Raw genomic sequence first — 25,258 nt, forward strand, 5'->3', positions numbered from 1 at the left:
ACCACCCTGTAGACAATCTTTTGAAGTACTATTATACCATCACAGTGTGACATAACTAACCATGGCATATAAATGAATTATGCTCTTGGATCTAGCTCTTCCCCATATAGACTACTCAAAAATACCAAGAAGGAATAAAAAAAAAGAAGGCTAATGATGAAATAGAGGGGATAATACTATGTGACATAGAAATAGAATTGGGGGTTATTATGCACATCTCTGCACATTCGTGGCCATTTCACAAGAGGAGGTTTGGGAAATGCATCTAAAGTAGGACAGAGCTGGACCACCTCTGATGGCAATAATGTTACCCTAACAGTGTTATTTGATGCATTGCCACAGATTCTGACCCTGTCTGTGAGATGAGTTTAAAAACTGCACAGCTTTTGCATAGTGGTTAAGACCCTCCCTTGGGGTGTGCATAGTCGTTATTCTCACACAGCCTTCTCCCTGCTATACTTATTGAATCATTTTATTTTGATGGTTTTGATTTCAGTTTGATAGACAACTTTTACTCGATCCAAACTTGTCTGGTTTTACAGAAGTGCAGAAGACATTACTGACCTTCGTTTTCATGTGATCCTGATTGTGCCGTTCCAGGTCATTTAAAATTTTCCATTTCATATTTTACACAGGAACAGTAATGTACTTGAATACAATGCTTATTTTATGTGAGAGAAAGGGTTTCTATTTTCATCACAGTGAAACTGTTCATATACCCCATGCCATCAATTCTTGCTGATTTTAAAACAGGGTGTTTAAAATATTAAGACAGCTTCCATTTCCCATGATGTCTGCTTTGGGGCAGCAGTTACAACTCGGAGGATTCAACTCTTATCATTAAACCACGTTTTACAGCAGGTGTAAACCCACCCAGGTGTGACGAGGGATTATTCAGAAAGATGAGTTTCCCAGAAACCTTATTTAAAGTGCAAGGGGGCCTCTTATCAGTAATACAGCATGAGAGAATGACGACTGCGGTGTTAAAGGTCACATGAAAAATAAATACAACTGGTCAGGATCTGTTACAGCAAGGGCTCAGGTGTTGAATCAGTCCAGAGGTTGAAAGAGACAGAGACATGTTCTAGGAATACACATACTGTATTCCATTATAGTTGGCAACTCCCTACATACATTTTTGTGAGGCGTAAGGCTTTAACTTTCTCCTGTTACTTTAGGACTGTATACTTACATCATAGACCTTCTTGTCTCCTATATTCTTTACTGGTTCTGTTCCAGACACTGAGGTGAGCATGTTTATGAGTGACAGCTTATTCTGTCAATTCAGTTCACACTTTGATATTAATATAAGGACGTTGTCTGGTCCATTTGGTGGCTTTCATGCCCAGGTTGAACTTTTTATCTGCTTCCCCATCTATCTCCCCTTCTTACTCTGCAGCCCACATTGTGAGATATTGAGCTTGTACACTTTGTGAGCTCTTTCACCAAGAACCTTTTACATATCTTTTGTAACTGAAATCATGATGACTCACATGCCCTAGGACGTGTTTTGATGTCAAAACAGATTAAAGCATTGGATTAGTATCATTAATTCAGTGCAGGCAAAACTCATGGCTATTGTGTAGAGATATGGAATCTCTGACCTTCATGATGAATAATTTACAAAGCTTACAATGAATAAATGTTTCTTAAGAAACTATCTCTTCTTTTTTTTCAGTTTCACAATGTTTTTTTTTTTTTTTTAGATCAAGTCAAACCTGTGGCTGTTTGGCATTCTTGCAGCAATAAAGCCATGCTTTTGCCTCATAAATTAAGAAACTGTTCCAATCGTAAGGGGTATTCATAATTACTTAATAAAAAATAATTAATAAATTAAATAAATAAAAAATACAGAGACATACCCATACAAGGGAGAGAGAGAGAGAGAGAGAGAGAGAGAGAGAGAGAGAGAGAGAGAGAGAGAGAGAGAGAGAGAGAGAGAGAGAGAGAGAGAGAAACTGCTGTGGAATCGTACCAGACATTACCAGTGCAGCTGTTATTGCGAAACCGCAAGAAAGCCAGGTCCTGTCTCAAATTTACTTACGTCGACTAACTGTGATCTAAGAAACAGAAAACTACTTTTTGAGTTAATGTCACTTTTATGTCATTAAGTTTTTAATTTCCTTACTAAAGTACTACAGTACTCCACATTTTTATTTACATTCCAAAGATGGTAAGGTTAATGATGATAAACATGGTAGAAGACTATAAACTGTTTGGAGAACATGTGCTTGATACCACATGAAAAGTCAAGGCATAAAACACATTAGTTTTAAATAAAACCTTTTATACATGTCATTCATTTAGGTCTCAGTGTTTTGTTGTGTGAGCTTGCTGTTTACTGATCTCTTGAGAATTCTGTAACAGGAGTCATGTAATCCTATGTAAACATTTTAACCCACTACAAACTGACGTGTCTTTTAAGTAGTCATCTCATTTACCCCAAGTGCTTAATTTGTGATGAAAGAAACAGCAGAACACTGTGTAAAAACTAGTGTAGCAACCTGAAAACAATCTAGTTAATCTCCTTGCCTCTTTCACAATTGAGTTACCTTGAATTACCTAATCCACACATACTGAGTCTCAATGCTCCTTTATGAGCCTCCATATAAACATAACTAACACCCCTAGCCCATCCTGTGCTAATTATTGGATGTTCCATGACTCTATGCCAGGACTATGATTTAATTAAAATAATAGTAATAATAATAATAATAATAATAATATATAATAATAATAATAATAATAATAATGAATAATAATTTGAAATACATTTTTAATCCTTTAGCAACCAGGCTTTTTTGGCTTGTCATCTTCTTTCTGTCTCAAAAAACAAAACATAACAACTGTCAGTTGAGAGATACCCTAATACAACTCCTTGCAGAGGCAGCCAACTCATCATTATTATTATTTTTTTTAATAAGAAAATGATAACCTTCAATGCATGTCATTAACCTTAGCCAGCAGGTATAAAAGTAGTCAAATGGTCTTCTCCTTGGGTTTCATTATTATTGTAGCTAACCCCTTGCCTAGTGCATTTGTTTCTATTTTATACTGCAGTGTTATTTAAACTCCTTTATTATGTAATTTAAAAGACTTCTGATTTAGTTAAGAAGGCCATATTAGTTACAGAATCCATTTCCGAAATATATCAATAGACAAATACTAAGATACAACAGAAATATTGCTACACTGATAATATTGTCGCTGACTCGAGACTATTAAAAAAAAGAAGTAATTCTACCATAGAATGTAACTTCCGGCAGACGATTTCTAAATTGTGCACATGCTCATACGGCTGCAGTTTTTGTAGATGTCACCACCGTTTTCTCTGATGTTACCACCCCCACTAACCCTAAACCTAACCCTAACACCCTAATGTTACGGAAAGGTAATGCCAAAGGGATAGTTTATAACATCAGCATTTTCTAAATTAAAATTTTTAACGTCTTCAGTATCTTTTTATGTTAATTACTGATATGAAGTGGTTGCTCTCAGAGCAAAAATTTAATTGCACATCTAGCGGTCATTTCTAATCCAGCTCATTGTTTCACCTTTTAGAAAATGCAATAATTTGGATAGCGCCATTCTCCAGGGAGCAGGTCCAATAAATAATGGCTGTATCAGCAATTTTAAGTGTTTAACAAAAGAAGCAGCTGGTGCAGCAACAATAAGGCAAACTTTTTTTTTTATTTATGAGCCACCCTAAATAACTAGGATTATACTCCATCAGCAGCTTTTGAAAGGAAACCATGCAGATATTTTAAATGGAGGAGTGGAGGAGTGCCCCACCCCTGTGTGTATTTTATGTTTATATGTATGTGTGCAGCGGTGCACAAAGTGTGGGTTAGGTAGCACGGGCGATTTAAAATGTGTATTTGTATTTAGGCATGGGGATTGCACAATCACTTCACAAGTTATGTTGGTATTTGAGAACGGGGATGTGTGTGTGTGTGTGTGTGTGTATTTTGTGGCCGGCAAAAAGCCGGCATCATTATTATTTGACAAGGATGTGGTTACTTCCCTATCCTTAAATAAACATATGAGAATGTGGCTGGAGCCTTAATAAGGTAATTGTTTGATCAATGGGTAGTTAAGGCTCAACCACAGGATATAAAAGAGACTGCCTTGGCTCATTAAAGTGTTGTTGGAGAGTTAAAGAGACCAAGAGTGAATGCTACCAGCCAACGAACAAGGTACTCATTTTTGTAAAGGAAATATAGTTTGTGTTTGTTTTATTTGGCTATTGTTCTCTTTCTTTTTGCATTTTCTGTTTAACTGTTTTGTTGTATATAGCTGCAGTCGTTTCAGCGCCGTACATTTGTTTTGACTACTGCTTCCAGAACCTGACGTTATGACCCACACGTCACACAAAGCCATTTGTGACAAGCCATGAATTGAATAAGTGAGTAAATGATTAATTAAGGCTCCAGCCACAGGTGTGTATATATAGGGTGATTACGGGTGATGTGAGTTTGTGTGTTCAAAGGCGCAACGAGAGATGTGAGTCATGAGTTAAAGATATTATACACCCAAAGGCTGGAAATAATCTGTGTCTTGGTTACAGTGCTTCAGATTTTAATGTTGTATTAGAACAAACAAAACATGTATTTTTTTTCTTAGCAGACACCTTTACCCAGGACGACTTACAGTTTTATACAAAAAATACATATCAAGAATTACAGTACAATTAAAAGCAAGATACAAAATACAGTGACTTCAGTCCTAATAAAAACAAATACAAAAGTACAATTTGATATTGGGCAGTTCGAGAGCAGATAAGTGTTGAAAGATACATCAGGGTTAGATAAGAGTATAAGTGAAATACAAAGTACTACAGATTGGATTAAGTTCAGGATTAAATACAGTAATATAGGGAGCAGATAAGTGCAAGATACAGTTCATTAAAGGCAGAGTGCTATATTGTCCAGAGTTAGATTTGAATTTTACAGGTGTTGTCTGAATAGGTGTGTCTTGAGGAGGCACCAGAAGGTGGTCAGGATCTGGGCAGTCCTGACATCCGTGGGAAGGTCATGCCACCACTGCATGCGAATGGTGGAGGAGGAGTGGGCTCTGGAGTCAGGGAAGCGTAGAGGAGGTACAGCCTCCTCTAGTGCAGGTGGAGAGGAGAGTTCGGGTGGGGATTGTAGGAGGAGATGAGGGTCTGGAGGTAACTGGGTGCAATCTGGTCAAGGCATCGGTAGGCGAGTACAACAGTCTTGAACTGGATGGGAGTGGTGATCATGAGCCAGTGGAGTGAGTGGAGCAGTGGAGTAGCGTGGGAGAAGCGAGGTAGAGACAACACCAGGCGAACAGCAGAGTTTCTGCATGCGCTTTAGCGGATGGGTGGTGGACGCAGGGAGGCCGGCCAGGAGGGAGTTGCAGTAGTCTAGGCTGGAGAGTACTGGCCTGGACGAGGAGTTTAGTGGAGTAGTTCACTTATAGTGTTATCAGGAGAGAGCCAGGTTTCAGTGAGCAAGGAAATTGAGAGAGAGAGGTGGGAGGCAATGGCAGAGATTAAATCTTCTTTGTTAGATGAGTGACAGTTCCAGAGGGCTCCAGAGAGAATGCGGGAGGGATAAGAGTGGGATGGGGGAGAGGGGTTAGAGGAGCAGCAGCGGAGAGAGGATAGAGGACTGGAGCGAGAGGACAGAATAACAGGGATGTGAGAGAGTCATAGCAGGACAGGTGAGACAGATAGGTAGGAGCAATTGGGGGAAGGTACAGACCTGTCTAGTAGTTGGTGTCTTCCAGAACATGTTACATTATATCAGACCACTAGAGTTGGGCTGATTTTTTATTTTTTATTTTTTATATGCGTATGCATGGAAAGGCAGGCTAGCCTAGACTATACATGCATATTTATTAAAGTTTTTAATGGTGATGGCAGGCTACCTTGCTGCGGTGAGTGAGCAACCAACTGGAACCATTAACTTCTGGACACAAGGTTATTTTGTTGTATATTCACTGATTTAATGTGTTATGTACAGTATATTTAAGAACTTGACTCCTTTGCCTTTTCATAATAACAACATCATTGTAACTTAGACATATCTTACTTGAAACTATCACATACAAAAACCTTAGACATGGGTAGCATGGATTTGTATCAATGTAGCTTATTGTTCCTATTAAAATTCTTCATAATTTACAAAGATGTTTTTTGAATGAGTCAGTAATGAAACTGGGAACAGACCAATTGTTGCTTGAGAATGATTTAGCAAAGACAACACTGACTACTGATTTTTCTAGGAGGTGGGAGGGGTATTCCATTAGCACGAAGCAGAATCGCCTCCCCAGGTTCAAGCAGCAGTTAGGTAGGTTACTGTAGATGTGTGCCTAAGCAGCATAAGTGGTGGTTAGTGACATTAGGTTAGATTAGGTCTGATAAGTATCCTGCTGCAAGTCCAAGCAAGGTATTGTAGGTGGAAGTCAGGATTGTGATTGCTTATGCTTACAAAAGAAAACGACACACAACAAACCACAGTAAATGCCTCTGTGTGTGTGTGTGTGTGTGTGTATATATATATTTTATAATATATACACATACCTCGAGGCATGTACTTTCTGTCAAATAGATACTGACTGACATCCATGAGCACTGCAGTTTTCTAATCATGACAGTTACTAAAATGCATATGATTTTTGAATTTATATAAATTGTTATTACTGCAGTCCAGGCAGGAGTTATCTACTGGCTGTATGTGAAGCTTAATAAACAAGAGCAAAGAAGAACAATTCAGATCATCATTTCTTTCTTCCTCCTTCACATTTGTCATAGTTTCCATTTCTGGGGCGTCCACTTGGAAAGGATCAGTTTGTACAGTTTGCAGACTCTCGCTCGAGTGGCACAAAATAATTGTGCTCTCATGGGAAGTTTGCTCTAAGGCAGCTACTTCTGTGTGAAGAAGCACAGATGCCTGCTGCCAGAACTCGGTGCTTAATCTGACCGTCAAATTGGGTTCATAAAAAGCCTTTCAGGTTTCCCTCAGTGCAACAACTGCTGCATTTTATTACAGCATGAAATTGGAAGTGAAAGGCACCCATGGCTATGACTACTTAGTAATGCAGAAAAAAAAGAAAAGGAAGAGGATGGACATGCAAAATCTTTTGCTAGGTGCTGTTCTGGTGCACATACCGTGTTGCAATTACTGCAAGACTAAATGGCTTCCCCTTCATATTGATCCAGCAGAAAAAATAACCAATAGGCAGCTGTGAAGCTGTGCTTTAGTGATGCTTTGTTTAGATGTAATTGCAGTGGTATCAGTGCTGGTAGGTTGTCTGCAGTCTTAATTGTGGACAATTACCTGTCCAGCTTTAAAAACTACCAGACATATAAAGATGTATGTTTACAAATACATATTTGATGGAAGACTTCATCTTTGGGGAATGGGGGAAATAGCAACAATTGTGCACTATTGCACCCCACATCAACAAAACGCTATCGACACTACTGCATGTGATTACATTACAGTCAGCTGCAACTTTCAGAAAAAAAGAATCATCTTGATCAATGAATGTATTAAACCTCTTTCTATATTGCAGTTTAAAAATCTGTAATTTCATCCTTCATATAATGTTCTTTACAGCACCCTAGGATTAAAGACAGCTGTAAGTAGAACCACCTTCATTAGACCACTTAAATGACATATAACACACATACTGTACATGTCTCTGAAGGACAGTGTTAGCAAGCTTTGGGAGGATATGAACACAGTGGTACGTACCTCAAGACACCAAAGGCCTCCATGAAGAGGTTATCATTCATATGTCAGCTGAAACCAAAGTAATTGCAGAAAATATGCTTTAATCTGAAGTTCACACATGAAAAGTAAGCTTTATTTGGATTCATGTGAAGGGGTGGCAATCAATGCATGTGACATTTTTATTAACTTAATACTCCAAAACAGATACAGTTACAGACATCATGTTATCTTTTAAAATAAGTACATCTGAAACTTCTTAGGGTGATGATATTATTTATGATGGTGTTTGCCAAAACTTAGACTATAATTAAGCATGATCAAAGTGACTTCTTTAAAAAAAAAAAAAAAACTCTCTACAAACTGTTTGGTTTTAAACCTCAAATTGCTGTATGGATGACATCATGCATTATGTGAGGAGGAGGAGGAGGCAGAAGGAAAACCGTAGCACTGCACTATGAGTAGTTTCACATCAGTAGCCACGGTGTTAGAACGAGAACAGACTCCTTTTTCTCTAACCACCCGTATTTGTTCAAAGATCAGATTTTGCTATTTATTTATTTTTTGGAGGGGGGGGGGGATAAAAAGCTTTCAATGTTTTTTTTAGAACGATTTGTCTGAGTTGTGGGAGAAGGAGAATTGCTCCAGTAAACATTATAGACAGACATCATTGTTGCAGGAGGGATCATGATGTGGATGCACTGTGATGTTTAAAGGAGATTTCACAATCAGAAAATGTACAGTATTAAATAATTTGTATTACCAGATTCTGCCGCGTCAACGCCCCTGTTTGAATAATCTCCCCACCCCACCCCAACTTTTAGCTGAAAGTCAAATTTTCTAAATTTTTAATAACCATGTACAAATAATGACTGAGGGGAAATATCATGGATCACATTAAAGATAATAAAGACATTTGCATTAAGTGGCCATGAATTTGGTTGAAATACAATATGGCTATTCATGTGAACAAATGGAATGGAACTATTTGATTAATAGCCTCTTTGAAAAAAATCGGATATGGAAAAAAAAATTATATATATATATATATATATATATATTATATATATATATGATATAAATATATATAATGATATATATATATATATATATATCTATATATATAAAGAAATTTGACTCCAATACAGAAATTTGGATTCCTGTAGAAATGTATAAATTTTAACAAAGATTACATTCAAATGTTTTGTGCTTTTTTTCATCTGTAAATGACGTGAAGGTGGATATGTTGACTGAAGAAATTTTGTATTAGGAACTTTCAATTTAAATTCACTTGGAATTACCTCTGATTGTATATTCATGGCTGTTATGAGTTTTCTCCTCCATGCATCACCTCAGCTGCTCCCTGTTGACTCTTTGGACAGGGTCTCTCCGGCTGATTGAAAGGGTTTGGGGTAGGAGATGTACTACCCTTCTTTTAAGATAAGGACTGGTTAAGGCATGTAATCAGAGCAGTGTGAGCGAGCACTGTGTCTAGCATTTTCATCTAGAAATGCAGGGAGAAGGCTTGGATGAGGAAAAAGATGCAAAGAGCACTCAAGGAATTTTTATTTATTTATTTATTTATTAGAAGACGCCCTTATCCAGGGCGACATACAATTGTTACAAAGTATCACAGTACAAAGCTTCACATTACAAAATATCACATTACAAGTTATCACTTTATAAAATATCACATTACAGACTATTATAATACAGGTAAGAGCAGTTCAAACTTATAGTCAGTAGTTGCTTAAATAAGTCCAGTAAGAACAGGTAGGAAGTATGATAAATGGATGAGAATGATTTCAAATAAGAGTATGGTTACCTATAAGAGTAAAATCAAATACAAGATATGGTAAGTGATTATAGTTAGGAGATGGGTAGCAGAGGCAGGAAGGCCGGCCAGGAGGGAGTTGCAGTAGTCAACGCAGGACAGTACCAGGGCCTGAAGCGGCATGTGCATGCCAGAGCAGAGATGTGCTGAGAGTAGGAGAGGGAGGGGTCAAGGAAGGAGAGAGGATGGTGATTTCAAGCAGCATAGAAATAGAGAGATCAGCTGTGGGGGAGGAGGAGGGGGAGAAGAAAAGGTCTGATTTGGAGAGATTAGGTTTGAGATGATGAGAGTGCATCCAGGAGGAGATGGCCGAGAGACCGGTTGAGATACTAGGGCTTCCATTAGATGTGTACACTAACTGCAGTAAAACTGTAACATTTACACTTAGGACACTTAATGATTGCACAAATTCAAAAAAGAAGCACAATCTCCAACACAACATAATGAAAAAAATGTAACTACATTGATAAATTGTGCATTTAAGCACTGTAATTGATAACACAGTGCACACCATTTAGTGAGCAATACCAAATGTACTAAAATAAACTGTTCAAGTAACAAAGCAACGAATAACATATTCAGTTAATTTAGAAGTTTAGTTTAAACTACAATAAATGTTTCTTTGTAGTAAACTAAACTGAAGTGTGTAACTTGTACAGTACAAATAGAGTGAATCCTGATGAAACGGTTCTAGTGGGTTTGGGTTGCCAGGAAACTGTGTCATTACCACTAAATACATGTAAAAAAATTAGTTATGGCAAACTTCATTAATTTGTGTACTTGTTAACCAAAAAACAAAACAAACTGCAAGTATGTACATACAGTACTACTCATGAGCTATGCCTTGCTTAATGTGTTTAATACAACTATTTCAGTAATGACTAAGACCTTCTCAGTAAGAAGTAATTTGAAGAACACACATTGGTGCTTGTGCCAAAGTGTATCAGGTACCTGCTTTCTCCAAGTGTATTTGAAGCAAAATCCTCAAAGTGTGCTATTTGATTTAAGCCAGAAGGAAACTGCCACCTTAATAACCCTTATATGATAGGTGCTGTATACTTATGTAAATGTTATTTTCTAAAAAGTGCAATGGTAAACATTATTAGACATTTATACAGAATTATTCACTGCATCCAACTGAATATACAGCATGCACTGTAAGCTGCTCAGTATTAAACAGGCCAGCCGCCGGCACAAACCTGTGTCTTTCTTTCCTCTTTGATGTGGTGTCTTTGAGTCTGACACTTTGTTCTCTTTTCAGTGCCTGGAGCCTTGCAAAGAAGCTTGGGATCTGAAGCAGAATCAGTGCCAAAACTTATGCGAGGTACGCCAGCCTTCAGGCGGTTATGCTTTTACTGTTTTCACTTACTCAGAAAAACATGATAAAAATGCCAGTTCAATATGTAGTATAATGTGATTTTATAATGTTTGACAAATGATGTGGGAATCTCATTATATGAGAAATGGGAGTGAGGAGAAGCCACTGTATTCTCTATTTTTTTTTTTTTTTCTACCCCACTTAGCCTCTGTTTCCCAAGAAACACTATGAGTGTCTGACCAGCTGTGAGTTCCTGAAATCCATCCAGTCGTTGAAGCAAGGAGACTGCCCAGCCCCAGAGAAAGCCAGTGGATTTGCTGCTGCCTGTGTGGAGAGCTGTGAGGATGACAGTGAGTGCTCAACGGTGAAGAAATGCTGCTCCAACGGCTGTGGACACACCTGCCAGCTACCAAAAAATCTGTACAAAGGTAAGTCAAGATGGTGACAGTGTAGAATTTTTTCAATTCTGTTTAACACGTTTTCAGTATCAATATCATAGATGCTTAAAGAAACAAATGTTGTCGGGGTAACATCACCTTCCTTTAGCAACAGGTGTTATTGCCAGAAGGATTTATAAATGCGACCACATTGTAATTCTGTTTTCATATCAAGTTTAAAATTAAGGCTTCTTTAACACTAGTCTAGTTTAATGAAAACCATTTTTATTTAATTCATGTAAACAGTCACACAAACATCCAAAAAATAACTCATTTCTTAAAGTTTTGTAAGTAAGGCCTCATATCTGTTTGGTTGCTCCTGGCACTACAAGCATGCACTGAGTACAGTTCAGTAGTTCGGGACCAACACCAATCATAACATGTTTTAATACAAATATTTATCGGGAATAATGGAGAGTATGCAAAATTACACAGAGTATGTTATATATTCACATTCATTAGGCATCAAACCTAGCTTGGTTTGAGGGCTCGCTGCCTATCCAAATGGATGAGATGGAGACCACCAAAAAGAACAAGCAGGTCTCAATGCCGCGAGTAGTACTGGATATAGCGCACTTGAAGGTTTAGCCAACCTTTAACAAATGATTGCACTGTGTAACACAATTTTTGTTCCTGGGTAGTAAGTGTTACTTCCTAATTGCTTATGCCTCAAAAGTATAGAAAATGGCTATTATTCCCCACAAACTGTGCTTTTGTGACCAGGACAGTGATATTTCAAAATATCACTATTTCCAATGGGAAAACGGGCAAATTTGTGTCTTAAGTCAGAAAAAAAACAACATATGAATCCAAATTAACATGTATTTATACTAAAGTAATACAAAAATGACTACAAAAGATTTAGAAGCGAGTAATTTTTCCAGTTCCACGATTATACTGTAAATTTACGGTATTCTCTAGTGATTTAATTTAGGCCAGGACATTTTTAAGAAGATTACATTGGATTTTAAAACGGTCATTTACAGCATAGTATATTTTTTAATTTATCTTTGAAATCCTTGGGGGAATTGGGCCCTGTGTGGTTGAACAGTAAGAGATGACCAACATTTTATTACAGAGAGGTCTCAGCTTGTGATAGTTTAATAAATAATTCTTAAAATATTGTTTTTCACCAATTGATGGAGGGTTAATGTTAATGCTAGGGCAACAGCATTACTCGCATACCTTTGACAGAGGGACAGGACAGTCCCTGAAAGTGCTGAAGAAAGGGAGATTTTAGTCATTTGTTTTCTCAGAGTCCTTTGTGGAGTAGAGAAACAGAGTGAGAAGAGATACTGAGTGAGCACAAATAGTTAAGATATGGTAGGGCTGCCTGCCCACCTATAGATGGAAAGTCAAGACAGGTTCAGAAGGAGGGATACTGGAAGTGACGGCGAGTAAATGGAAAGTGACATGACTTATCAGTGATGGATACACTGCCATTGAAAAAAGGCAGAAAGAATCTTAAGAGGGACTTAAGTAAAGCACAGGAGGGTAATTTGCTAAGTGTTTTACTGGTTTTGATAATCTGTTCACTCTCGAATGGGTGTTCTGCCAATGGCACATTCAATGGACTGCAAAGAAATTATATATATATAATATAATATATATATTTTCAATATTGTACAAGTAAACACAATAGTTACAGGTATAATTTAGTAAGACATATTTGGTTACAGTTAAATCAGCATTAGTATAATTTACATTGACATTTTATAGAAATGGCCTGTTGTAGGATACATTTCGTACTGGGTAGGCCCCACAAACTGGAGTTCATTTGATAGACTCTAATTGGAAAGTAAATTACTAAATGGCTGTAACAATATTGTCTGATTTTATATTTAACTATTTAATTACAGGGCATCTGAAAATAATTTCAAATCTGGATATCTGTGTAAACTGGATGCTAAACTTTAGGATTCGGGACCCCTCAAATAAATTTCAAGTACTTTTTTAAAATGTTCTATTTTATTTTCTGAACTGTAGCTTGAACAACAGCCTACTGTTTCAAGTACTGTGGTAGCAGGCTCATACTTATTTGTCTACACAGAGTAATAGAGTATGTGTTTCTCTTATCTAAAACTGCCCTGTGGGGATGTAAACAAAAAGACCTGCTCTCTCATTCATCAGAGTGCATGGAAGTGTGGAAGAATGTGACAAACATGAGGTAATCAACAAATTATATTTTGGTTATTTACATCTTGTTTGAAAAAAGCATGAAAGTCAAACAGTTGAACAGAATCCGTTAAAATAGCCCAAACTCGAATAAGAATCATAATCATTAAGTTGTTAAGCTATTGCCTTTGACTTTTAGATTGTTAATTGATATCTACTGTGGACAATTGTGTTATTTATTGAATTAGAAATAAAAAAGATTGTTACCCTATCTACATTTCCTAAATAATTTGATAAACACACATTAAAACCAAGGGATTGCCATTAACTTAACAGGGTGATGGTGCACTTTTTAGGTAGTGTGAGTAGGGTCTATAATATCATGTAAATAGTATATGCTTAGACATATATAGTAATGATGCTGTTTTTATTAAACCAGCACACATGCATCCTAGATTAATTACAAACCACATACTGTAAATATGAGCTGTAAAAGAATGAGTCCAACATTGGCTGAGTATCCAGCATTGTTGAATAGAGTAACCATTAACTGACAATTTGCAGCTGCTGTTTGAGCCCTGCCTCTCCCAGCAGGTGAGGCTGTAAGGCAGAGGTGTTTGAAGAAAGACAGCAGCTAAGCATGTAATGAACTTTAGCTGACTGAGATGAGTTTTAAACTGACAAGTCAGTCCCCTCTGCTGATAGAGCCAGTCATTTAGCACAGCAGAAATTGGTCTCAGGGTTCCAACATCAGTCATCTGTATGTGCTACGAAGCCAGATACTTTTAAATGTTTTTATTCTGCAGTATGGTGTACTGACTGGGGTTGCATGAGGATATTATGTTAAGGACTAGGGGTGCTGTAGAAGGACTTTACCAGCAATTCCATGCAGTGCAACATGTTTGCATTTTTATTTCAATAACAACATCAAGGAGTGTATTCAGCCTTTTAGTATTTACTCACTTTCATTTATGTACCTGGTACAACTATGGCCAAAAGTTTTGCATCACTCTAGAATTGACATTTGACAGTTTTGCATCACTCTAGGATTGAGACATTGATTTAAAAAAAAGTGTATATGACAAAGTAGCTGAGTGGATACAGTGCAGAGGTGATGTAGTGCAGGAATTAAACAGACAGAGACTTTAATCCAGTTTGGAAAAGTGTTTCTTTATTTTTAATCCAGGTCTGGTGACCAAACAATGATCCCCGGCAATACACAGCAGTGTGTAATGCACGGGGTAAATCGTAACGAGTTTGCAGTCCCAAACAATAAACACAAGTATCCCGCCCACAATGTACAAACACAGTCATCAGTGAAGGAACAGATTACGATTCTCCATCCCCTTATATGCTGTCACGCATGACCCTTGGTAAACGATTGCAGCTGCCTTTACAATCTGCGGCTGCTACGTAATTTCCCTTCCGGGTCAATACATTCTTGCAATGGAGTCTCGCCTTCTTCCAGACTGACCAACTTCCTGACCCGGGGAAAGAACTGTCAGGCCAGCCCATCCAAAGAACTCTGTTCTCACTGCTTGGCGCCCTCACAGGTCAGGAGAACATTATTTAGATCTTTTGTTTAACATTGTGTAATCAAAAACACTACAAAATTTTATTGCAAAAGTCTACCGGAAACCATACTACTATTACTTGGCATTTGCAGTGTATTCCATTGTTTTTAAGACTTCCTTAATCCTCTCAGGCATGGAGCCAAGGCACTGAAGTGTTGAGTTATCATTTAGATTCCTCCAGGCATCCTTTAAACTTGAGTCCAGTATATTTGCATGGTTGACTTAACCTGATTTCCTGTCCTGCCAGACCCCAAACATTCCCAACTGGATTAAGATCTGACAAATTTCCCAACCAAAATTGAAGTGGCATGCTACTGTTGTCTTCTAAACATTTCTTCACTTGTTTGGCTCAATGACAAGGGGAACCATCATCATGGAAGTAGAAATCACTGTTGGGGAAAATGATTCTGAGCCATAGAGAGGAGGTAGTTTTCAGGTACCAGTCCTTGTTCATAGCTGTCCCTTTGTATAAAACATGTAGGGATCCTGTGCATTTGGCAGAAAAGCATCCTCAGATACAGACAGTTTCCGGATGTTTCGTGATTGTGACAGTACACTCTGGCATGTATCTTTCTCCTTTGCGTCTTCAAACTCTTAATCCACCTCGGTTCCCAAAACAACTGAAGGGGGACTGGTCAGAGAAATACTTTAGCCCAGTCTTTGTATGTGCGACAAAAGTTCAGGCAATCTCTTTCTTGCTCAGAAGGGGCTTATTAGCAAGCCTCTCTGACACCAGACTATTCTCCAAGAGACATCCTTAATACAACTTTTTTTCATTGCCACAGTAAGTAGACACTGGCTGTCCTATCTCTCAAACTTGAATGACATAGGTGGCGATCCTGACGAGCAGTGCTGCCTTTTGGGCATCCAGACCTGGGGGCAGCTTTACAGCTTCCAGTCTTATATTTCTGAATTATCTTGGATACTGTGCTTTAGCTGACATAACTTCTGCTGGCTATCTGACGACTGCTAAAGCCTTCCTCATGAAGTGCAATCATTACTGCACGTGTTTCCGAGGAGGTATGGCTGTTCCCGAGGGCTTGCTCTGAAGTTACAAAATCTATGTAAAAATCATGCTTATGTAGCTTAAATCCACTCTCTACCACTTCTGATTGTGACCTTTTGATTACTTCTAATTAACCTGTCGAGATTTGTGACATCTTTTTGGAAATCGCGCGCTTTCATGTTTTGAAATGTCACATTTTTCGATTGTCGGTTTTTCTTTAAGTATATGGAAAACTACAAAGCGGTATGTAATTCAATATGTTAACATAATATTATTCAGTAGGTTTCATTCAACTTCATGAAGCAAAATTAGATCATTCTCGGGTGATGCAAAACTTTTGGCAATGCTGTACATTCTCATAATTTGTTATGCTGTTGGCACTCCTAGAATCTTGTGGAAGTGATGGATTAGAGGAAATACTTGGATTTCACTGACCTCTAGAATATTTAGCAGCTGTATGGGTGTATTGGCTTAGTGAACCTTGACATTCAGTATCATTAATTTGTTCACGTAAATTGGAGCAAACTCTCTAAAGTAAAATATATTGGAAGGCTTTTCCACAGGTCCTGGAAAGGCTCGATTTGTTATTGCTGCACTGAATGAGTTTCTTTGGGAGCTGTAAGAAAGGTACAGGCTGAGAGGAACATGATTCTGAGGTAGAAATGAAGGTACTGTATAGTACATGTGTTTGAAGATAATATAGAATCGGAGACTCGGCTGTAATCTAAAAACTGGCATGGCAACAGTCTAGTTTGTTCCAGAGCTCACACCACTGTTCACATGCCTGGGGCTTTCATATTACATAGCTGGATGAAGGTGTATATTTTGCAGACTTATAACTTGAGTTGATCCAGAGGGGAGACAAGGTCAGATGTCATTGTATTCCTAAAGTGGATTAGTGGTTAGTCTTATTGTCTGTTTATTGGAAGGTGAAATCTATTTGGCATACCAGTGGCTTTCTCATGTGTCTAAAGTGAGAACGCTGATAGTGGCAGTGTGACTGTTCTTGAATGTGAATCCTTCTGTGTTCTTTCCAAGTTTACCAGGTCTGTGCTGAGTAATCCAGAAGTCTGGCTAGACAGCTGTGACCTGATCTATGAGGTTTGTGGCTTGTGCTCATCACTCTGCAGATGTATTATACTCTTCCATCACCACCTGAATATAAGATTCAATCTACAGGGCTAAGAGTCAAGGCGCCTTATTAGGGTTTTACATATTATGACCAGATAATGTTTCTTTGGTTGCTTTCTTATGTCGCATTAAATCACTGGGCAGGCGAACTGATGTACACACCAACTGTTTAAAGCAATGCAGCATCACATACAACAGTAGTAACCTTTACCAGCTTCAGGATTCTGTGTTGCAGCAGATACCAACCAAACCTCCAGAAGCTTTTTTAAAGGTGTTGTTTATGTATCTTTAATATAGATTTTATGTATCTTTAAGATGGCTGGAGAAAAAAGGGGCGGGGGGGTTGCATTTAATTAAATCTAGAAACTAGAGCTGTGCCAATATTTTATTTTTTTTCTGCTTTTAAAAATTATTTATAGAAGTCCAGGTCCATTTGTCAAAACCTAACCAATGTTAAAAGTGTATTGGATAATTAATAAGAGACAAATCCCTTTGATTGGGTTTATTGATGTACAAAGATTACCACAGACTAATTTGTTCATGACAGATGAAAGGCTAACAATTTACATAATAAAAAGGCACGATTGATGCTGTATATCTAGCTGCAACTCTGACGGATTTGTGTTTGCATGTGTATGTGTGCAAAATCAGTCAAAAACACACATTCAGAGCTTGACTGCTCTTTACCTCAATTAGCCCATCTGGTTACAATTACATCAACCAGAGAGGGTTAGTTACTACCAATCCTTGGAAATCCAACAGCCCCTAAAACAAAGCAGATGGGGAATATTCTAACATGCAAATTGGTAGAATTATTATACGTCATTATCAGGATGGAAATGAAAGAAATCAAATTTGTTCTCTGTATTAGATAAGACTTAGTTTTCCAAAATGCATGAGCTCAGGCAACAGGCTTCGAAGACGGATTCTGCACATCACTTTCAAGTTCCTGCATGCTCTTTGAAGCGAGCTGTTTGAGTGGGATGCTGCCGAGAGGTTCCCATTAACAGTGCTAGGAGTCAGTACGTTGTTGATGTTTAGGCAGCATGAGTGGTGGAAGTCGTAAACTTCAAACAAACCCAAAAGCTTCGTCTATGTAAAAAATAATGAAAGGGTGTCTTACAAAAGCGATAATCATAGTGAAATCAAGGTATTGTATGATTTTTCCAAAACGTTTGCAGGGGTGGCTGCAGAACTGTATTATGTCTATTCAGGAGACATCTTACTCACTCAGTGACAGCTCTTGGTGTGTTTAATGAAGCAATAGTACCCCAAAAAAGAGAAAAGAGCAGTAAAAGCTGTATTTATAGTCACTCTCACTGAGTCACCAGCCAGGGAAGCCCAGAATGAATGCTTCAGTTATTATGAGTGAATGGCAATATCACTTGGTTACACAGATACCTATCGTAAGCAGCCTACATGTCCAGTCCCTGGTTTTTCCCTTTTTGATATTACAGAATGGCTTTGATCATTAATGGGCCAAAGCCTTTTCCTTGCAGACTGCACACTAAACAAAACATGACACACATGGAGGTGATGCACTTATTAAAAAGTACAGAAAGAACTGTTACAATAAATATCTTTACCCAACATAAAGCATACATTATATCAATTAATCAATCAATCTTTATTTGATATAGCGGCTTTCATAGTGGACCACCATTACAAAGTGCTTTACAAGATGCAGTAACAAGAAGAAAACCCAGAATACAGAAATGGGTGATAAATAGTAAAAAAAAGAAATGCATAATACATTAAATACAGTAGAAATTATAATTATATTATAAGCTGCTTTTGGTACATACTAGGTTGTTTCAATCTGAAAACACTAGGCTGTTTTACTGTTTTTATGAAATTTTAGCAAACTTCCACTCAAATACTCTGCATTAGCAAACCTGTGTTACAAATCTAGACCCCTTGATTTAAAATGCCCCTGGAAAGTTTGATTGAATGCCACCATATAGTGGGGAAATAACGGGAGGTGTCTGTATCAACCCTTTAGATGTATTTAAAAAACATGATGGGGGTGGAGAAAAATCATTAATTAAATGATAAATTGGTAAACCTTTGTTATCGAATATAAAAACACCAATATGAACAGTGCCCAAGCGTCAGGAAGTGTATCTCTCTTTTATCATAATAAATAATTATTCAAGGTGATGAATTGTAGAAGGATTTTTTTTTTTTTTTTTTTTTTTTTTTTTTTTTACGAAAAACACATTGTTTTTCTTTTTCTAAGTTTCTCATCAATGTTTGCACAGGGATAGAATGATACTTTGTTTAAATGTTCATATGACAGTAATGAAGTAATAAAACCTTGTGTTCTAGGAGCTCCGCTGAAGCCCAGGAAGGAACTGAGCTTTACTGAGTACCCATCTGGCCAGCTGGAGATCAAGTGGTCATCAAAGTTCAACATCTCTGTGGAACCAGTGCTTTATGTAGTCCAGAGACGATGGAACTATGGAATACACCCCAGTGAAGATGATGCTACTGACTGGGAGACTGTGGCTCAGGTATGACAAGCAGGAGGTCAAGAGTTCATGGTGGTACAGTACTTCCTTACAATCAAAAGTTTGATATTTTATATAATGTGAAAATGACATTTTACAGTGTTTGTGTGTGGTGCTTGAAGGATCCTTTCTTGTGAGTTTATTTAACCTTTTGAACCCTCAGACAACAGATGAGCGCGTACAACTTTCTGACACCCGGGCTAGCAGGTGGTACCAGTTCAGAGTGGCTGCTGTTAACGTCCATGGAACAAGAGGATTCCCTGCCCCCAGCAAACACTTCCGCTCCTCCAAAGGTTTGTGTGCCCCTTTTTTACCCCAGATACTTAGCTTCAATTACTGCCACTAAGGATTGCAATTAACCCTTTTAAATCGGGCAGGCTTTAAAGCAGGTAGAAATATGGAGGGATTGATCAATCTACAATCTATATAGTACCAATATACTGTACTTTGGAGTTGAGGGGCATTCACATGTTAGAGACACTGTCCTGTATACTACAGTATGTTCTCTATGCTGTACACTACAGTATGCCTTATCTTGTATTCTCTAAGCTACCTAGGGCCTTAGAATAAATGGTTGGCAAATGTTGCTATTTTAATACTGAAATATTAGTACGTTCTTGTTTTTAATACAGTTGAGGTGAATTTTGATGATCTTAATTACGGTACCTGTATGACTAAGCCAAGCACTGCTGTGCATTCAGGTCAGTTTCCTTGCAAGAGTCACCGGCAATTGCTATTGAAACTAGACCAAATTTGAGTAGTAAGTTGAATTGAAATTCATGAGAGCCGAGACCAGCAGTTCATGTAAACCCAGTTCCCCTCTTTAATAATTCTGATTGTGGTTCATTTTTTAAACAAACTCTGAATCAAATCATCAGTTCAAAACTAACTAGGTGAAAAGGAGTCCTAAAATAGACTTTCCATATTTAATGTTCTCCACATTCCTTGCTTTAACAAAAAAGAGGAGGCTGTGGTGTTCATGCTGTAAGTACCATGTTGTATTTAGTAAAATCGGAACAGACACCAACCTCTTGTAATAAAATTCTGTTTGGTGGCCCTTGGAGACTAATCATTTTTTACTGCATAATGCAGCTGTTTCCTGTGTGCTGTTTTATAGATTTATTTTATAAATGGCAAAACATTTTTCTATCAAATAAGTGAGTGTTTCCTGTGCAGTATACACATACGTAAAATGCTTGTAATAGTATTTTTGTCTTCAAAACTCAAGTTCTAAAAACAGAAACTCAGATGCTCAGAAGATATGTCTAATGACTACAGAGGATTTAGCTTGAACCCAACATTTATTTAAAACACTTAAATATAGCAGATTAAAGTAAAATAAATATATCCTATTTCATAATAATAAACTAGAAAGATCAGGATAGGACCCCTACAATTACTGAAACATTAAAAACATAGCATTTAAGCAAGTTAGCACTTATCGAACAAGCATTAGTTAAATACTAAGAAAACAAATTGTGTGAGAATTCAAGTACAATCTACTTAACCAATTTTAAGCACCCATTACCACAGTTTATATTAATTGGAAGGGAACATGGACAGATAATTGCAGTTCTTTATTACTGTGCGCAAGAGAACATGTTTTCAATTAGGATAATGGATCTATTGTAACACTAAAGCCTTTCTTCATTATTTTGATAAATAAAATAAACAGATCATTGATGCTTTCCAAGTCATAATCATTCAGTTAATCACTTCTGATTGTTCCCATGCACAGTCCCTTGGTGCATCAAGGGCTTTCACACCAGTAAGAACTATTACAAATCACGTCTGTCCTTTATATAAGTTATATGTACAGTTCAATCTGTTTTCAGGGTTTGCAGAAGCACCTCAAAGCTGTGCATACTATAGGTGTGGGTTGTGGTGATGTACTTGTTCATGTTTCTAATGACTCTAATTCTGAATTTACAGCCATGGGGATTAATATCATTGGCATGCTTGTGCCATTAGTATAGAAATCCCAGTGAATTATCAGATTTCCACTTTTAAAACGTAGTATATCCCACTCAAATCTCTCACCCTTTTAATATATATATATATATTTTTTATATATACAAAATGGCTAGCTGCCATTGTCTTTGCTTTTGTAAGGCACGTCTATATAAACTAGTAAATTGCATGTGTCAGACATCTCGTGAAATGAATTCTGAAAAGCAGCTGGATATTTTAGGATACAGCAAGGAGTGATTTTAAGAAGTTGCCCTTGTAAAATGTAACACCTCATAAAGCTGGTTAATCAGAGATTAGACACAGCCGTGGTCTGTAGAATAGATTTACTGCAAATTTTGGGAATTACTGGCTGCACACTATAACAGCCCTTGTTGAAGTGAGGTTTTAACTTAGATTCACAGTGAAAAAGCAGGAGTCAGAATGACCTCTAAAAAAAATAAGACGGGGGGGGGGGGGGGGGGGGGGGGGGGGGGGGGGTGAAAGTTTCGACAAGAAATTAATTTCTCCATTATGTTTGATGGATGTACTTGCGCTTATCACATTAAAGTTTTAAATCTTCATTGATTCTGTGTTTTAACCTAAAGGTTATGCTGTTTTTGCACAGATTAGAATATATTAATTTAATCACCCTCCGCCCCCCGAAAAAAAAAAAAAAAAAAAAACAGAAAAAGTTGCTTTGAAAATCAGGCCTTATGCCATTTAAAAACATATTTAACACAGAAGGAAACATACAATGAGCATAAAAACCAGTTTGTCGTTCCTGTGTTTGAACAACCATTATAGAAAACTGCAATATCCAGAGCTATATGACTGTGATAAACTGTAAATTAATAGATTAATATAGTTTACGTTGTCGTTTCTCTGAACCCTCGTACCTGAGCCTGAAAGAATCTTTAAGACACTGTGCTCTGCTTGTTACGTACAGTGCACTGCTGCTTCGCAGGTTCAATGGCAGTGGTACCATACTCTTATTTATTTTGATTTATAATGTCACACTCCAGGGAATCCACTGGAACGAGGAACTTGTCTTTCGGTTACTTTTATATATTCAGCTCATATACCCACACAGTATTACTGATTATTTACACAGAATCAGCTTTTAGCCTGTAAGTAAATTGCATGTCCTCAGGCTCAGGATTCCAACAGTAAGCTAAAGGCTGTGTATTTCTGTCAGTTCTCTGGCTCAGGAGTATTTGGTGGATCATGTTGCAGACACATTCCCTCAGATACATTCCCTCATTCCTGTGTAACAAATATGTATAATGATGAAACATCTGGCTATGTTGACACCAGTCAGTCAATCTAAACTTTTCTTCTGTTACATGTCACAAGCATGTGTATCTATCTATTTTTCTACCTAGTGTATAACAACCCTCTGTGCAAAACCCTTCAGTGACATATCTGATTCATTGTCACAATTTTTTATGATCAACATTCTGTGGATTAGGATCATCACAAAAATATTAGGCTTGCCATTAGTCTAAAAAATGAAAAATATTAAAAGAATATTGTAACTCCAGTAGCATTTGTTGCTTGTTGCCTCATCAGTCGTGCACTGGTACAGCACTAGGGTCGTTTCGGCTATTGCTTTTTTGTTCTAGGGAGAGACGCTTCATTTGTCTGCCTTTGTGTGTGAAGGCCTCTTTAACAAGGATCTAGCGTACAACTGCCTAGAGCTGTGCTGTACAAACATCTTTATTTCAATAAACAAGAAATGATTCTTTACATTTTTTAGAAGAATTAATGTAAACCAGCCAATGAGGGCACGAGCTCCCTGAATAAATCTGCCGGCCTTTAGATGTTTATATTGTAATGGTATATCATCAGAATAGGAATCATGACCCTGTAATCTGTTTGGGGACCTGCAAAAACAGAAGTTGCTCATTTATCTTGTTGGGGTTACATTCTTCACCGCCCAGTTGTGCTACAACCAATTGCATTTTCAGCCACCTAAAATAGGTTTCAGGTGGGGGAAAAAAAACTTGAGGACCAATTTCTTTTCAATTTCGATTTGTTTTGTCATTATAGACTAAATTGCTCTTTATTGGGCTAGTAATCATCCACTTAGAAATGCAGTCATCATTGTTTATAAGGGTCTTTGTAAATATTTCAACCGCTAGTTTCATAAATGTGCCCATTTACTCATTAATCATTGTGTCTATCTTTATTTTCTGCTGTGTCTATCAGGTATGTGTGGCATTTTCAACAATGAAACCTCACAATTGATATCTACCCTCCACATTTGAACTGTAAACCACTTGCATCGTGAGGCTATTTATTGAATAATAATGAACCAAAGGGGATCTGGTGCACAGGTGTTGTATTTTGACATATCAATGGTGTCAATGTTGTGAATCAGTACACTGCTGTGCCAGGGTACCATATCATTAAGTGTGCTGTATCAAGACCACATTTCAAAACTGACACATCTGTTCTGTTTTCACTTCTGACAATGATGTCTGCGAATGGTTAATAAATGGTAAAAGAATGTTTTTCAGCCTTCTGTCTTTGTCTCGTTAGTGTATTTTTGGCAGTGGTGTAGAGCAGCAGCTATTTACATCGATTGAATAGGGCCCCACAGTCTCCTGCAACCTCCGTTTAGTTTATGAGGACACAACTCTGTGTGTGGGATTTCCAATTTGTTAGATAACACTGGTATTGTTAAAGAACAATACAGATTTTCATTTTTTTTTCATTATATTTTCATACAGGTTGTTTATTAATAAATTATAAGAATAGAAATGAATCATGCAGTACATTGTCTGATAGGACAGAATGAATGCCAGAATAGGTAGGCGGTCCAAAGTGGTTATGGACTTGTTGGAGCTGCTGCAAATGTAACAGTTCTTCTAAACAATGTAATCGTATTAGTTTCTAGTCAAATGTGCATCGTATTTCAAAGTTCATCCTACCAGTGTGCATATTTTTCAATTGAATATGTTTTTTCAATTGACTACCACTATCTGTCACTTATGAGTACAAAAATACAGCATGGTCAGTCTATGTCCTCTAGCTACATGGAGGCTTAAAAGAATACCAGCTACATATTTAATTTCTGTTTAAAAAATCTATTATACCCTATTATATGTATCATTTATAATAACACTTTAGCCTTTGTTCTTGTGATTGAAAACAAACATCAGGCAGTAAGTCTGTTAATAATGATCTAAGCAGACAGACATAGAAAATAATGCAGAACACACACAATAGGATATTAAACAGGTAAGGAATGAGATATTATGAAAATGTAAATGCATATCTCTAACTGGAATTCAAGTTGTCAGAGTAAGCAGCTTCATTTCTTGTGAATTGCTTTTTTTCTATTCTATTTTTAGAATGAGTGATTCTGGATTCTGTTATTTATTATTATTATTATTATTATTATTATTATTATTATTATTGCTTTAATCTTCCTTCACCTGGCTTTGGGCTTGCTTTGAGCTTGTCTGGAGAATTGTAGAAATTCTGGAACTAAATAGCATTTCTCATTCAGTTCAATAAATATATTTAGAGACAGGTTGATCTGACAGAGGTAGAAGGTCACAGGGTCATATGATTTGAATGAAATAAGGAAGGGTGTTAAATCACGGAATTTAGGATTATCCAGGCTCAAAAGCAAAACAACTATATATATATATATATATATATATATATATATA

General features: G+C 37.2%; 1 protein-coding gene across 1 annotated transcript in view; it reads left to right on the plus strand.

Annotated features, from left to right (window-relative positions):
- The window catches only part of LOC121327620 (anosmin-1), a 52,643-nt gene that overhangs the window by 18,641 nt on the left and 8,744 nt on the right, over nucleotides 1-25,258 (plus strand). The window contains exons 3-6 of the mRNA XM_041271733.1: nucleotides 10,799-10,861; nucleotides 11,061-11,283; nucleotides 19,447-19,631; nucleotides 19,792-19,921. Of these exons, the coding sequence (XP_041127667.1) occupies nucleotides 10,799-10,861; nucleotides 11,061-11,283; nucleotides 19,447-19,631; nucleotides 19,792-19,921 (601 nt within the window). The remainder of the gene's footprint in view (nucleotides 1-10,798; nucleotides 10,862-11,060; nucleotides 11,284-19,446; nucleotides 19,632-19,791; nucleotides 19,922-25,258) is intronic.

The sequence above is a fragment of the Polyodon spathula genome, chromosome 15, assembly GCF_017654505.1.
Source record: "Polyodon spathula isolate WHYD16114869_AA chromosome 15, ASM1765450v1, whole genome shotgun sequence".
NCBI lineage: Eukaryota > Metazoa > Chordata > Actinopteri > Acipenseriformes > Polyodontidae > Polyodon > Polyodon spathula.